This window comes from Gopherus evgoodei, chromosome 9 (assembly GCF_007399415.2).
Source record: "Gopherus evgoodei ecotype Sinaloan lineage chromosome 9, rGopEvg1_v1.p, whole genome shotgun sequence".
In the NCBI taxonomy this organism is placed as follows: Eukaryota; Metazoa; Chordata; order Testudines; family Testudinidae; genus Gopherus; species Gopherus evgoodei.
The window spans coordinates 33,382,750-33,399,412 of record NC_044330.1 but is presented as its reverse complement, the minus strand read 5'-3'; the positions used below and the strand labels follow the sequence as shown (position 1 = coordinate 33,399,412).

Below are 16,663 nucleotides of genomic sequence, written 5' to 3'. Positions count from 1 at the left end.
ATTTGGCAAAGCATGGGGTTGCATGGCTAATAGCCACCAATGCACCTTCCATTCATTTAGCTAATTCTTTTTTTGAATCCAGGTATACTGTTGGCCTTCACAGCATCCCCTGGTAAGCAGTTCCACAGGTTGACTGTGCATTGTATGAAGACGTGCCTCCTTATGTTTGTTTTAAACCTGTTGCCTATTAACTACATTGGGTGACCCCTGCTTTGTGCTATGTGAAGGAGTCATAATACTTCCCTATTCACTTTCTTCATCCCATTCATGATTTTACAGACTTCTATCTCATTTCTCAGTCATTTTTTTTCTAAACGAAACAGTCTTTGTAATCTCTCTTCATATGAAAGCTGTTCCATACCCCTAATCATTTTTGCTGCCCTTCTCTGTACCGTTACTCATTCTAGAATCCAATTGACTTGAGATGGAGCGATCAGAACTGTGCACAGTATTCAAGGTGTGGGCATATCATGGATTTATATAACAGCATTATGATATTTTCTGTCTTATTTATCCCTATCCTAATAATTCCTAACATTCTGTTAGTTATTTGTTTTCAGAGAACTCTAGATTACAACTCCAAGATCTTTTTCTTTAAGTGGTAACAGCTAATTTAGACCCCATCATTTTGTATATATAGTAGGGGTTATTTTTTTCCAACGTGCATTACTTTGCATTTATCAACACTGAATTTCATCTGCCATTTTGTTGCCAAGTCACTCAGTTTTGTGAAATCCCTTTGTAACTCTTCAGAGTCAGCTTTGAACTTAACAATCTTGAGTAATTTAGTATTGTCTGCAAACTTTGCCACTTAACAGTTTATCTCCTATTAAAGATTATTTATGAATATGTTGAACAGCACAGGTTCCAGTACAGAGTCTTCAGGGACACTGCTATTTACCTCTTTCTATTCTGAAAATGACCACTTATTCAGACCATTTTAACCAGTTACTGATCCATGAAAGGACCCTTTTCTCTTATCCCAGGACTGCTTAGTTTGCTTAAGAGCCTTTGGTGTGGGCTTTCTGAAAGTCCAATACCAGCAGTTTACAGGAGAAGTGGCAATGCATGTCTGACCAGCACTGACGGCATGGGCTATGCATTGGCTCAAGCTATAGATCTAAACAAAATGGCAATTTATGGATAATCCTTACAGTCTGCCTGGGAGGTTGCAGATTTGACTGCACTGGCCCTAGTCATATACACTTGTGGAAGCGGTACAGTAGAGGGGTACATGGAAGCAGAACCAGTGGCAACCATCACAGTTGGAACTGACAGTGAGAAACATCTGGGATAAAATACAAGTGACTTTGGAACTCAAGAGAAGGAAAACAAAAAAGGATGAGGACATTCTCCTAAAACAAAGGGCAAGTAACTAGCCCTCCCTTCCTGTTCCTTTTTTTTGTGTAGGGAATCAGGATGTACACACAGAGAAAGATGGGTTCATGCACTAATAATAGTATTTCAGTTTTCCTATAACTCTGCCCCTGTAACTTTTCCAAAATCAGAGACGTTCTGAAAAGATAGTGGAAGAGAAAAAAAAAGAATCTCAAACATTAATTACTACGGGGACGTCGGGGGGGATGGGAAATGAACCTTCAAAATTTGTTGTTGTTTTCAAAAATCAAAATGAAAACTCAAATTCATTTCAGAATCTTCCTAGGGGGAATTTTTTTTTAAACTAGCTATATTATAATGTAATATAGTATAATATATTTGCTATGATTTACATGTGACCTGGGATAGATGAAGTGAGAGAAGAGACTAGTGGGATACCAGGCACAAAAGTGCCATATTGAATCTGACTAATTTCAGCTTAAAATTCCAGATTCCTGATGGAGGAATGATGATACTGTATAGCCCCTGCTTGACAAGTCATATCATGATGCTGTCAATCTTGACAATTACTGTAACCCGAACATTCCAGTACTGGGAAAGATGATCATGCCAAACTATCAGTTTAAGCCTTCAGATTTTCTAGATTCTAATCAAGCAGGTTTTAAACCTGACTTTTCTCCCAAAGTATTGGTTGTGTGTTCATATTCTTCCAGCAAGATGTCTGTGCCAGTCATTTGCTCAATTTATTAGATTTGACTTATGATGATTCTGACTACCTGCTAGCAGAGGTGCATAAAGAGGCTTGAGCAGCTCCATTCATTTTTATCTGGGAAGTCACAAAGGGTGGTTATGAGCAATTGTTCTTCAGGCCAGAGAGTTCTCACATGGGATACTACAGAAATTGTCATCATTCCTGTCCCATGTGTATGAGGCCACTGAGATCTAGAGACAAAGGTTACAGTGTATTTCAGGTTGTTTGATACCCACCTCTGCCTCCATTAGACCTTGCTATCATCGCCCATGCCTTTGTCATGTCAAGACTGGACTACTGTGGGAAGCTACATGTTGGAGACACAAACAGTGAAGCCAGTATAAAATGGAGCTGCCTACTTGGTGAATACTGTAGGACAGAGAAAGCATATAAGAGCACACAGAGGCACTGGCTACTGCCAAGTTGCAAGTTATTGGGTTTTAATTTGCAAGTCCTAAATGGTTCAGGGTCCTTATTACTTCTCTCCTCATGCAATACTGCCCCACCCATTTGCACAGACACTTGAGTTTAAGCACCTCAAGTTAAATGGAAGAGGACTAGAGTTTCTCCATTTCACCCACAATCTCCCTGGTCTTCCAGAACCAAGGCTTATTAACCCTCTGGGCACAAAGCAAAGTTGTTTTTGTTTTTAGAACAGGCTTATGGCAAAACTGTGGATTTATAAATAAAACATGCAATGATCTGTGGCTTTGCTGATCAAGTTTATGATGGGAGTGGAAGGCTGCAGATTTCATACCCAGGAACTCTCCAGGCTGCCTGACTCCACCAGTTGGCAGCTCTGGGACTATTTTATGTACATACTTGGTGTGAAAGCTTCTCCACTTCAAAGATAGTCCATATTTTACTATATTTCAATTTCAAAGGAGGAGGTGGTCACGTTTCCAATAATGTGCAATACAAATCTAGTGGCTAAACAATAAAAAAATGTCATTCTGTTTAAAATGTAAATCTGCTGCTTGGTATTAAGCAAGCAAGTCAGGAGATCTCCAGGAAGCCGGCGTTTCGTCATAAAATTAATCTCTAATTATTTCATCCCAAAACCATTTAATTTCTGGATACGATGACTGCATCTGCAAATGAGTTCCCCTTTCCCTATATCCCTTCAACAACACCTTCCTAGTAACAAAAATATGACAGATCTTAACTGGAGCCAAATGCCATCTATACAGTAATTTATAAAAATTTTCATTATCAGCTACACAAATTGATGATGCATATCTCCTTTCCCCAGATAAAGATCCATTCATTCAGATCAATTTGTTCAAATCCCTCTCCAGTCTTTTCAGCTAGGTTGTTGTTTTCTCAGCAATACCTTTTTCACTCAAAATGGTATATGCCTTAGAAATTAAGCCTGGTGTTCCAGCTTGCCCCTGGGTCAAATCCTCAAATGTGGCTAAAGATTTAAATAGAGGTCCCTCATATACCCAGATTTCAAAATAAAATTCTGACTTAATATTGAAAATACAGGATTTTTATATTATTTACATTATTACATACCTCTTGGTATGATTTCAGATCAGGAGTTAGGAACAGCTGTCCAAATTGCGTAATCTCAGCTACTACCCACAAGTAAGTCACACTGATATTTCCTAGAGATAAATTCTGATTAATAAAAAACGCAGCTAAGGGACAGGAATTTAGAAAACTTGTCCAAGGCTACTAAGGCGGTCTGAATGAATGAGTGATTATTTTTGGTGATCTAATTGTCTTTTTATCCTAACAATTACTATGAATAATTATATCTGAACTCCAGTCTTGTTCGAGTTTTACCCAGTGTTTTGATGTTTTACTGCTAAATCCAGCTGATCACATCTTTTAATTGTGATGCATAATAAGAAGCAGCTAAATTAGGGAAAGCTAATCTACCTCACTTTGTAGATTTATATAGAACTTTAAACCACCCTTTGTCTTTTATGTTTCTATATGAATTTTAATAGCGCATCCTGCCATGTTTTTAATGCCATGTCAACACTAACAGCGATACACTGAAACAAATATAACTTTGGGAGCACATTAGTCTTTACCAAGACTATTGTACCTGGCCAAGAAATTTCATAGTTGTTCCATTACTCAAAGTCTTATTATTTTATTCCACATTGGAGAGTAATTTGCCTTTAAAAGATTTTTATATTTTTTCCATAAAATTTATTCCTAAATGTTTTAAAGATTCCTTTACCCATTTAAAGTTATGCGGCTAACAATAGTTTGCTGTGACCCTTTTGGGAATATTAACTCCTAAACTATAAGATTTATTATAGTTTATTTTGAAGCTTGACACCTGCCCATATTACGACGTCAATTTTTGTATAATATTTAACCAAGCTTCTTGATCCTGCAAATGTAACAAGAAAACAGCATACAAATCTATTTTTTATTCTAATCCAGAAATTATTTTGATGCCCTTTACCAAGAGGCTACTTCTCATTTATGGTAAATGGTTCGCTTGCCATAGCAAACAACAGAGGGGGAGACAGACAGCCCTAAAAGGAGGGGCTTGATGACCATTAACCAAAACAGGCACTTGAAGATGAGTATACAGGGCCAAATTAGTGGATATATTTGACCTTAATCTCTCTTTGCCTCAGCTCCACATCTGTAAAATAAGAAAGAACACCCCCTCATCTCACTGGGTTTTGTGAAGATATATTTGTTAAGCACCCAAGGTACTGTAATGATGAGAACCATAAAAAAAACGCTTATGAGGAAATTCAGATCAAGTTTTGAATCGTGTTTAGTAAATAAGGCATGGTGCCAAACACTGAACAAAGAGAAAACACAACACTGAAGTGCTGAAAAAAATTAGTATGTGTTCATGTAAATAAAGACTATTATAAAACTGGGCTAAATTAAGGTTGAAGAGACAACCTTAATTTGGACATTTCCTAACCTTTGAGTTCTTGACTTAGAAATTAAATGTTCTTTTGTGTGTAATATACATATTGTACAAGTAGACACAACAAATGATTTTTTTTTTTTAAAAAAGGAAAGCAAGTGAGTTTTCTCCCACCATTATTGATACATGACACAGCAGAGGATTATTTCCAACATCCCAAGTCCTCTCTCTCTGAAAGCACAACACTTCTATTTTATCAAATACAGTTCCTTTAAAGAGAGAAGAAAAAGCATGTGTGGGTTTTCAGTACAATGCCAGGAATATGACTAAAGCAAAACTTACATACTCATGAACAGGAAGTAGAATCCAAGTGCTAAACTGACATACTTGTCTAACACGGTAAAAATAAAGTTATACAAACCATTGAGAGAAAGCAGTAAGAAATAGTTTGGAAGTCAAAACTTCTCTACTATTTAACAGATGAGCAGTTTTTAATACATGTAGTACTAAAGCTGACAAAACCCCATTCAGAGAGTAATTCTCAATGCCAGTTTGGAGCATCTTTGTATTCTCTAGAATTTGTCATTAGACTCCTGCTTCGACAAGAAAGGAGAAGATAAAGAACAATTTCATTTTAAAGAACAGATGCTTTCAATATGGATATTCAAGTGGGTTAAACATTTACTGAATATTCCAAAGGTGGAAAAAGGATTTAGACATCGTGAGTGAACTGTGATACCTAATTAGAAGAGGGAAAAAATCCGTGATTTTTAATTATACCACAGGTAAAACAAAAGGAATAATTATACTTATGTGAATTACACTTGTTTATTAATGCATAATATAGTGCAAAAGGTGAAGGGGTACAAGGGATAGTTCCATCATTCTGGAAGCAGAATCCTAATGCAAAAATACATTCACGATTAACATGACTTATACCTTATTGTTACTAAGGTTTAACATTGTCCTTTATTCAGCTATCCATTACAAGAGTAAATAAAATAGAAATAAAAAAACATTTGGCACTGTATTATCTGTTTAGTTTTATCCTTAAATTTACGTCATCTTCTTTTGTATGTCATTTGAAAACCAACAGGCTGAGATTATTACTGAATCTTGATATTCGAAAGCAATTCTAATACTTCTGGGATGCCTAGGTGGATCCCCCTTATGCCACCCCTGTAAGCGTGAATGGGGCAGTTGTCTGTGATGTAGTGCATAATTTGTACCTCACCACTGTCACAATTTGGCAATTCTCTTAAACTCACAGGTTCAAGATAAACATGACACAAAGTCACTTCCCCCCAGTTAGTACATTCATGTTGTTCATTCAACTAATATTAATACTCTGCAGTTTAATAGCACCTTTTATGAGGATCAAAGTGTTTTACAAAATCACTGAGCCAACCCCACTCAGAGAGCACTTGAACTATTGTATTGCAGCCACCTTTTGAGTGGAACATCCTAGCTTTTCCAAACAATACACAGCAACTGCAGTTTAGGGTGAAAAGTAAAGAATACTGTATCCAACTGAAAATGCATGAGAAAATAAGGTAACGGAATTACAGGAATTGGAAGCTGGCAAGGACACTTAATAAAATGCCATGGGATATTTAATCAACACAGGTAGTCATCAGAACTTGTTTTGAGACTCCTCTGAACGAAAGCACCTTCATTAGCACAGTTCCCCTTAATGCCACATCTGTAACCAGAGGGAAGAGTGTCACTTACTGAATTCAGGCCAGGTTTATACTTAAAACTTTTGCCAGCAGTGTCAAATATGGGTGAGACTTTATTATTTTAAAACATAACACTTCTATACTGGCAAAAATACTAGTATAGACATACTGGCAAAATAATGCTTTTGCTGGTATAGTTTCTACAGGGTCCCCAACCTGTTATGTTCACAGCACACATACAGAGAAGTCAGATAAACAAATGCATTGCAACCTTCCAGCAAGAGAAACATTATTTCTAGAATACAGAACGATAATACGAGAATCCCAAAAACAGAAACAAAGCAGGCTGCTCCCTAAAAGGGACCCCACCTTCGGGCTTGGCTACACTTGCGAGTTACAGAGCATTGAAGGAGCCCCAGGTGCACTAGCTCACTACCCGTCCACACTGGCAAAGCACGTAAAGCACTCTGACTCCACAGCTAGAGTGCTCCTGGTAATCCACCACGGGAGTAGAATAATGTTTGATGCGCCCCCGCTGGAGCACCCCAGCATCGGTGTGAATGAGGTGTTGTATTACTGCACTCTGATCAGTAAACATACCTCTTAAGTCAAGTGGCCTCTTAAGTCAAGTGGCCACTCATTGTTTTGGATATGCCTGAAAACTCCATTTGACAGTCGTCATGCTTATCTGCTCTGAGACAAAGCAACCATTACTGTGGAATGCTGGGGGGGGGTTGGGGAGGTCTGCTGCTGTCTGAACTTACAAGACAGCATGCTGACATGCTCCAGCCCCCCAAAAACCCACTCTCTCCCTCCCCACATATACACAACACACTCCCTGTCATGCTCCACTCAACTCCCCATTTGAAAAGCACGTTGCAGCCACTTGCATGCTGGGATAGCTACAACAATGCACTGCTCTCTGTGGCGTTCTAAGAGCTGCTAATGCGGCCGCGCCAAAGTGCGCTGTCAGTGTGGACAGACTACAGAGCTTTCCCTACTGCGCCCTGTAAAGGCTGGTTTAACTCAAAGCGTTCTACATCTGCAAGTGTAGCCATGCCCTTACTCTAAGCTAACTGGCTGCAGAACAGACACTGATCACATGCCTTCCTGCAGAGCCCCCCAACGTTTAAGATGGACCAGGAAATTCCTCACAAATTAAAGTGACAGTCTACAATTCCAATGCAGTTTTAAATATACCACACAAACAAAATAAGCATACTGGAAAAAAGCATGTTTTTGTCCCTATAACTGTCTACATGAGGGCTTTTGTCAGTAAAGCCATACCAGCAAGCCTTTTCTAGTGTAGTGTAGGCTTAAATAATTCTAAAACTTACCATGTTGGTGTCTTGACTAAAACAATACTTATAACTTCCTGAGAGGTCACTTACCAAAGTCCTGATCAGTTTAGTTTTTGAAATCTTACAGGCCCTCAGTGTACACTACAAAGTTTTGCTGGCATAACTATGCTGGCTAGGAACATGTTAAAAAAAAAAAAAAAAGTTACACTGCCTAGCTAACATAGCTGCATCTACACTGCTGGCATAGCTATGTTGACAGAGTGCTTCTGTCAGCATAGCTAATATAGTATGAGGAGAGGTGGCTTAGGAATGCCCACAAAAGGAATCCTGTTGGCTTATGCTGGGTCTCCATTACTGCACTCTTCTGGTATAGCTATACCGGCAAGCATTCGTAGTGTAGACAGCTAAGGATTACAGAATAAGTGTGGCTGCATAAAACACAACACCTTAGGCTCCGCCTACACTGGGGCTAAAACTGCATTAGCAAAATTGGTTTTGATCCCTAATGTGGATAAGACTTAGTTGCCTTGTGTTTTGTAATTTGGAACCCAACTCCCAAAAACCACCACCTGTGGTCATATTTTTGCACTGGTTTCCAGTGCAATCCACTAAGCTTATATTATCTTTGTAGCTCTGAATTCTGGAACACAGTTATCCGAAATTCCTATGACCAGTCCAAACAGTTAAGACTAGTTGGAAATTGCTTACTATCTGATTTGAATATTAGTTTGAACTCTCCGAGGCTGGGTCACGGACTATGATTATTTGTTAGGGCCTTAAGATCTGTTCTCTTTGGCTCTCTGCCAGAGCCCAAACCTGTGAATCTTCAGGGCATGATGAAAGATGCATTTATTTTGTTTTACATCTGATTAATATTATTTGATTTTGTGATTTTTTTTTGTAATTAAAAACACCAAGCTGCCATAGTAGAAGACACTACAGATATTAGCAACAGAGAGTCTTGTGGCACCTTTAAGACTAACAGATGTATTGGAGCATAAGCTTTCGTGGGTGAATACCCACTTCATTAGACGCATGCATCGGACAAAGTGGGTATTCACCCACGAAAGCTTATACTCCAATATATCTGTTAGTCTTAAAGGTGCCAAAAGACTCTCTGTTGCTTTTTACAGATCCAGACTAACACAGCTACCCCTCTGATATTTGACATTATTTGACACTACAGATATTAGTCAGATTTAGTAATAAAAACATTTTAAGTTGGAGTCTTCTCTTTTACAGTTATTTCCAAAAGCATCCCCATGGGATCTTAGTCTGCTTGGATTTCCCAAGCTACTGTGAATATATATTTTTGGTTTCTTTAAGATATAGGGCCATATGCTCTCCTTACGTGGGAAAAACCACAGAGAAATGATGAAACTACTCCAATTTCCAGTGACAGTTTCCTCCAAATCATTCTCTTGGGAATGGCAGACTTTGCTCTTCACAGGATAGATAGATAATGTTCCATAAGACCACAGCTCTTTGGACATCCTGTAGAGGAGCCTTGGACAAATCACTTGGTTCCCCAGGCCCAATGGAAGCATGACTTCCTAAAAGCCAGTACTCTCCTCCTTGCATATTTCCTTCATGTGTCACATTTCACTATCCTCCCTACAGCAGAGAGCAGAGTATTAGTGTCATGCTGAGAGGTATTGGTGATTACATAGATCACAAGCTTCACTGATACCGATGGGTGTGAATACACTCTTCAATTCACATAACTGAGGATAAAACGAAAAAAGGTGTGTGAACCTGCCCAGGAGTTTTGAACTGAGTGGGTGGAGGGGCTTTACCTAGTATTGTTTGGGCAAGGGGGTGCGCGCCCAAATGTGAAGAAAGGCAGAACACAGAAAACCAAAGAGTGAGGCAGACAGCCTGAAGCACCAGCAGAAAGTATTCTGGGGAAGAGATTTTTTGGGTCAAGATGCAGGCTGAAAAGATGCTTGTTGGTGTCACGAGCAAAAGAAGCTGTTATTTGCTATTTGATTCCTTCTGTGTTCAGAGAAAAAGAACTTGGCAAAAATTTGTTTTTAAATAACCAAAACATCATCACAAACCCCTCATTATCACAATTTTCTCTTCTTAACTGGACCAACCTACTAGACCCTGAGTTTTTGACTAGCCACTCAGATCAAAAAAAGTGGTAGAACTGGTGGAAGAAAAGAAGGGGAAAATATAAATCAGGATCAGGCAGCAAGTTTCTTACAGGCCTGCTGTTGGAGCAAGACAGTGAGATTGAATAGGCAAGTTGAATAATCACCTGAGGACTGTTGGCCCCAAGAAATCACTTGCATTACAGCTGACCTAACAACTGAAAAATCGAAACTATATTTCTTGGGGCCAACAGTAGCTATGACAGAGCAGATAAATATGTGGCAATTTGGGTAACTGACTCAACACAAAACCCCTCATTGCAGATGGAGAGAGGTGATACATTCGTATTTTTATGAAGAACAACATGTTGATTTACAGTCATTTTGCAAGTGCTTCAATTAAAAATTGTATCCAGGCTAAGAAGTTTAAAATTTCAGTCCTGCAAGACTGTTGGATAAAATCGGTGTCCTGCTGTACTATTCCCCACTACCTCCAGTCAGATGTCTGGGTAGTAAAGTCCCTTATCACCATCAAGTCCTGTGTTTTGGATGTTTGTTAATTGTTTCTTGTAAAGAGAAAAAAAAGCTGCATCCACCTCTTCATCCTGGTTAGGTGGTCTATAGTAGACCTTTACCATGACACCAACCATTTTTTATCCCTTTTATTCTTACCTAGAGACTTTCAGGCCTGTCTGTTCTATCTAAACGTTGGTACAAACATAAATCTTTGATATACAAGGCAACACCTCCTCCCTTTTTTCCCTTGCCTGTCCCTTCCTGACAAAGCTACACCCTTCTATACCAACATTCTAGTCACGTGAATTATCTCGCCAAGTTTCTGTGAAGCCAATTGTTGTAATTGTGATTATTCACTAGTATTTCTAGTTCTTCCAGTTTATTCCCCATACTTCTTGCATTACTATATAAACATCTAAGATGTTAATTAAATTTCCCCTGTCTCTCTCTTTTGTCCCTGCTGTGATTGCTCCTGTTCCCTCACCCCCCAAATTCTGACCCTTCACCCAGGTCTCCATGTTTTGGATTTACCTGCAGGCTGTTGTCTCCTGTTTAAAGCCGGTTGTCTCCAGTTTAAAGCCTGCCTCACTAAGTTAACCAGTCTGTATCTGAAGATACTCTTCCCTTTCCTTGATAGGCAGACTCCATCTCTGCTCAGCAGTCCTTCTCAGAATAACATCCCCTGGCCAAGGAAGCCAAAACCCTCCTGGCAACATCATCCACGCAGTCATGCATTCACCTTCAGGATGTGTTTGTCTCTGCGTGGGCGCCAACCCTTGACCAGAAGAATCTATGAAAATACATTCTGCACCTCCAAATCTTTCACCCTCACTCTCAGAGCCCTGTACCCACTTCTGATCTACTCAGGGTCGCACCTTGTAGTATCATTAGTACCCACATGGATAAGCAGCATGGGGAAATAGTCAAAAGGCCTGATGATCTTCAGCAATCCTTCCATAACATCTTGGATATGGGCCCCTGGCAGGCAGCACACATCCCAGGATGCCAGGTTAGGCCAACAGATTGATGCATCTGTCCCCCTTATAAGGAGGTCCCAGACCATAACCACCCTTTGTCTCCTCTTGAGAGTGGTGGCTGTAATCCTCCCAGCCTTGGGGGTATATGGCTTCTCCTCCTTCACCTTTAGGGGAGATTCCTCATCCCTCATTGCCAGGGCAGCATACCAGTTTATCTCTATGGATGGTGCATTGGGAGCAAGGGTGGAGCACTGCCTGCTACCAGAAGTTATCAGAAGCTAGCTTCTTTCCTGTGAAAGAGTAGTTTTCGTCCTCCCCTGGTGGTGCTACTGCAGTCCTCTCCAGCTGAACTACTACTTCTACCTTGGAGGTCTCTTTATGCATGTTTTCAATGAGTTCCTTGTGTGTGTGGATGCTCCTCAGCCTAGCCAGCTCCTCTTGCAGCTCTTCCAACTGCTTCCACCTCTCATACAAGATGGTTTACCTCTCCTGGCTTTCTATGATTGGAAAATGCAGGCCACAATCTCTGCAAATCCACACCAGGACCTGGATAGAGGAATCCAGTCAGTTCTTTTTCTGGACACAAGTGCAGGAAGAGAAGCCTCTTTCTTTGAGGGCGTCAATAAGCATATGGACAAAGGAGATCCAGTGGATATAGTGTATTTAGATTTTCAGGAAGCCTTTGACAAGGTTCCTCACCAATGGCTCTTAAGCAAAATAAGCAATCATGGGATAAGAGGGAAGGTTCTCTCATGGACTGATAACTGGTTAAGAGATAGGAGACAAAGGGTAGGAATAAATAGCCAGTATTCAGAATGGAGAGAGGTAAATAGCGGTGTTCCCAAGGGATCTGTACTGGGTCCAGTCCTATTTAACATATTCATAAATGATCTGGAAAAAGAGGTAAACAGTGAGGTGGCAAAATTTGCAGATGATACAAAACTACTCAAGATAGTTACATCCCAGGCAGACCACGAAGAGCTACAAAACGATCTCACAAAACTGGGTGATTGGGCAACAATTTGGCAAATGAAATTTAATGTTGACAAATGCAAAGTAATGCATATTGGAAAACATAATCCTAACTATACATATACAATGATGGGGTCTAAATTAGCTGTTACCACTCAAGAAAGATCTTGGAGTCATTGTGAACAGTTCTCTGAAATCATCCACTCAATGTGCAGCGGCAGTCAAAAAAGTGAACAGAACGTTGGGAATCATTAAGAAAGATAGATAATAAGACAGAAAATATCATATTGCCTCTATATAAATCCATGGTACGCCCACACCTTGAATACTGCATGCAGATGTGATTGCCCCATCTCAAAAAAAGATATACTGGGATTGGAAAAGGTTCAGAAAAGGGCAACAAAAATGATTAGGGGTATAGAACGGCTTCCGTATGAGGAGAGATTAATAAGACTGGGACTTTTCAACTTGGAAAAGAGGCGACTAAGGGAGGGGATATGATAGAGGTGTATAAAATCATGAGTAGGATAGAGAAAGTAAATAAAGTGTTATTTACTCCTTCTCATAATACAAGAACAAGAGGCTACCAAATGAAATTAATAGATAGCAGGTTTAAAACACATACAAGAAAATATTTTTTCATGCAATGCACTGTCAACCTCTGGAACTCCTTGCCAGAGGGTTTTGTGAAGGCCAATACTATAACGGGGCTCAAAAAGGGACCTGGATAGATTCATGGAAGAAGGTCCAACAATGGCTATTAGCCAGGATGAGCAGGAATGGTGTCGCTAGCCTCTGTTTGCCAGAACCTGGGATTGGGTGACAGGGCATGGATCACTTGATGATAACCTGTCTGTTCATTCCCTTTGGTGCACCTGCCATTGGCCACTGTCAGAGGACAGGATACTGGGCTTGATGGACCTTTGGTCTGACCCAGCATGGCCGTTCTTATGTTATGTTCTTACAAGTGATGGCACTAGTGATGCGGCCTTTCCTAACCATGCTGATTTTATCCTTTCATCCTCCTACAAACTCCCTGTGCTATCCTCTTGTTCTTACACTTAAAAATATCAACTTTTTGGCCTACAAAAATAAATCTCATTTCTATATCTAATCAATAAATTTGTTTTGTAAATGTACTGGGATGAGGTTTATGTCTGAGTTCTGTTTTTGAGATCAGTCTACCAAGAGAAAGCTACCTTGTTAGATTAATTTTTTTCTAAACCATTGAATTTTATAATGTGTTAGGTGTTCTTTTAGTGAAACAGATATTCAAAAACATAATAAAGACATGGGGGGGAAATAAAGAGGAGAAAAGTTACTAATCTAAAAGACCAGAAAATATTTTTGCTATGATATACTCATTCTTCTTGGCATTGCCATCTGGATCCAGACATTCTTCCTCTGTATTTTCACCAGCTTCCAAAGAGTGTGTGTACTAGCTGCTTAAGTGGAATGCAGATTGAGAGAGGAAAAAAAACATTTGGGATGAAATAGGTTTCTTTCATCACTTCCTTATTATTTCCCCAATAACCAAGATCAGAAAAAGGTTTTCCTGAATTTTGAAATACAAAAGATTGTGATTAAAAACCCACTTTGTTAACCTTTGAGCAAAATATCCTTTAAGTTTTAAAACAAAGTGAAACTCCAAAACAACAATCCAAATCAATCTCAAGGCCTCAAAGAGAATCCTAATAAAGAGGAACGTTTTTGACAGCTGACAATGCAAAAACTTTTTGCAAACACAAATCTCCCCACCAATATTAATGCCAATGATATGTGCATCAGTCCCCAGCAGGGCCATGGCCCCAGTCCCTGGTGTGGCCCCACCACCCAGCCCTGCCACATGGCCTCAACAGGTGGCAGGGGGAGCCAAAAAGTTTGGGGATCACTGACTGAAGCTTACTATCCCATGACAAGCTAGGTAAGCCTACCTTCTGCAGATACCCCAGCAGTGGCGTCTGAGTTTAAATTTGGTTTTCTAGAAAAGCTACCCAGCAACTGCCTCCTCTCTTGAAATAAAAACCCTTATAATCCAACCAGAGTTCCTTTGGTTCTTGTCAGTTCTCACACTTTTGCCCTGTTTGTCAGAATCAGTTCAGTAGGGCATAGCAGGAGATCGAGCCAGAGTCTTCAGAGCCAATGGCCCATAACAAGCCTCAAATGTTTGCCAAGGAGAGTCTTATCTTAAGCTATTCTTTTCTTCTTGATTACAACCCACTATTGAACTAAACCAATATATTTATACAGTAAAACACAGTAACCATGTCATTATAATATTTATAAATTACAGAGCAGCTCTACATTTGTCACAATTACTATTTGTATTACAGTGCCACCTAGAAACCTAAATAAACCCTGGGAACTGAATCCAGATCCTCTGAATCCCAGCCTAGTACTTTACCACAAACTCAACCTCCCTTGGTAGCATAGATTAACCCTGGGAGAAGCTCAGTCCATCTTTCCCTTAGTCAGAAGAGTCCCTGCAACATGGAGACTGAGGTTAGAGGTAAGAAGATGGCGTATTCACATATTCCACGCCCCCATAAAAGAGTGAATAATTTAATATTCTGATACTTTTATAATAAGTGATTTGGCTTGTCATGTTAAAGCCTTAATACCAGTCACTGTTGTGGATCTACAATATAGCATTCACAGATATAGAGGTATCTAATACTTCAAGCTTTAATATTTTAAGTTGGGTCCAAAAAAGTTAAATCAACCACATATACTGCATGTACCAACAGTTTAGGGGAAGATTATAAATTACTAAAGTCTGGAGAGAAGGCAGCCTTACAATGAGTTTCTTTTTTGAACAGACAAATTCAGCTCCTCTTACCTTTTGATGGACTCCGGTTCTGATCTATAAATCCTTTCAGGTCTCCATATGTGGAAGTTACACCAATCTGAACAAAACATTTTAGAAGTCTTAAAATATGATCAGCTTTGTAATGATTTTCTACTGTGCAACCAACAGTAACCTGAAAGGGTAAATTTTGTGAACGCTAGTGCTTAGGAATCACTTTGATAAGCACTTTATATTACAGTAATCCTAGCTTAATGTAGTTATGATCCTGAAAAATGCGACTGTAAGCGAAATGATGTTAAGTGAATCCAATTTCCCCATACGAATTAATGTAAATGGGGGGGTTAGGTTCCAAGGAAATTTATTTCACCAGACAAAAAACTATATATTATATAGATATACACACCATATAAGTTTTAAACAAACAATTTAATACTGTTCACAGCTATGATGATTGTGAAGCTTGGTTGAGGTGGTGAAGTTAGAGGGCGGAAGAGTGTGGGATATTTCCCAGGGAATGCCTTGCTGCTAAATGATGAACTAGCACTCGGCTGAGTCCTCAAAGGTTAACACGTTGTTGTTAAATGTAGCCTCTCACACAAGGCAGCATGAACATGAGGGAGGGGAGAGAGCACAACAGACAGAGAAAGACCCATACCGTGTGTGTGTGAGAGAGAGAGAGAGAGATGCACACTGCTCCTTTAAGTAAGCTGACCTACTCTTAAGTGCACTGTCCTTTTAAGTGGATCAGGAAGTTGAGATGGTAGCTACTTCCCAAGCTCTCTCTGTCCATGTCACCTCCCTGCTCTATATGGAGAAGGGGTAAGCAGGGTGCAGGAGCAGGGGAGAGGGGGACACCCTGACATTAGCACCCCTTTCCCCCCGTCAAATGCACAAACAGTTGGCAGGGAAGACAAATCTCATAACAAAACCCACCTGCCCCCTTCCTCCTACTGAGACAGCAGCTAGAACCAGAGATTCTCAATTTGCAGGTTGTGACCCCTCAGGGCAGGGGTAGGCAACCTATGGCACATGCGCAGAAGGCAGCATGCAAGTTGATTTTCAGTGGCACTCACACTGCCTGAGTCCTGGCCATCAGTCCAGGGGGCTCTGCATTTTAATGTAATTTTAAATGAAGCTTCTTAAACATTTAAAAACCTTATTTACTTTACATACAACAGTTTAGTTATATATTATAGACTTACAGAGAGAGACCTTCTGAAAATGTTAAAATTTATTACTGGCACGCAAAACCTTAAATTAGAGTGAATAAATGAAGACTAGGCACATCACTTCCAAAACGTTGCCGACCCCTGCCTCAGGGGGTTAGGAAGTTATCCCCAAACCCTGCTTCATCTCCAGCATTTATAATA

The 16,663-nt window shown here is 39.8% G+C and overlaps 1 protein-coding gene across 5 annotated transcripts in view; it reads right to left on the bottom strand.

The window, feature by feature from the left end:
* Positions 1-16,663, bottom strand: part of TFDP2 (transcription factor Dp-2) — a 196,567-nt gene that overhangs the window by 120,470 nt on the left and 59,434 nt on the right. For all 5 annotated transcript variants that reach the window (XM_030575520.1, XM_030575513.1, XM_030575516.1 and 2 more), the window contains one exon: positions 15,324-15,390. Coding sequence is in view for 4 of the 5 variants with exons in the window: in XM_030575513.1 (XP_030431373.1) it covers positions 15,324-15,390 (67 nt within the window). In the remaining variant the exon portion in view is untranslated. The remainder of the gene's footprint in view (positions 1-15,323; positions 15,391-16,663) is intronic.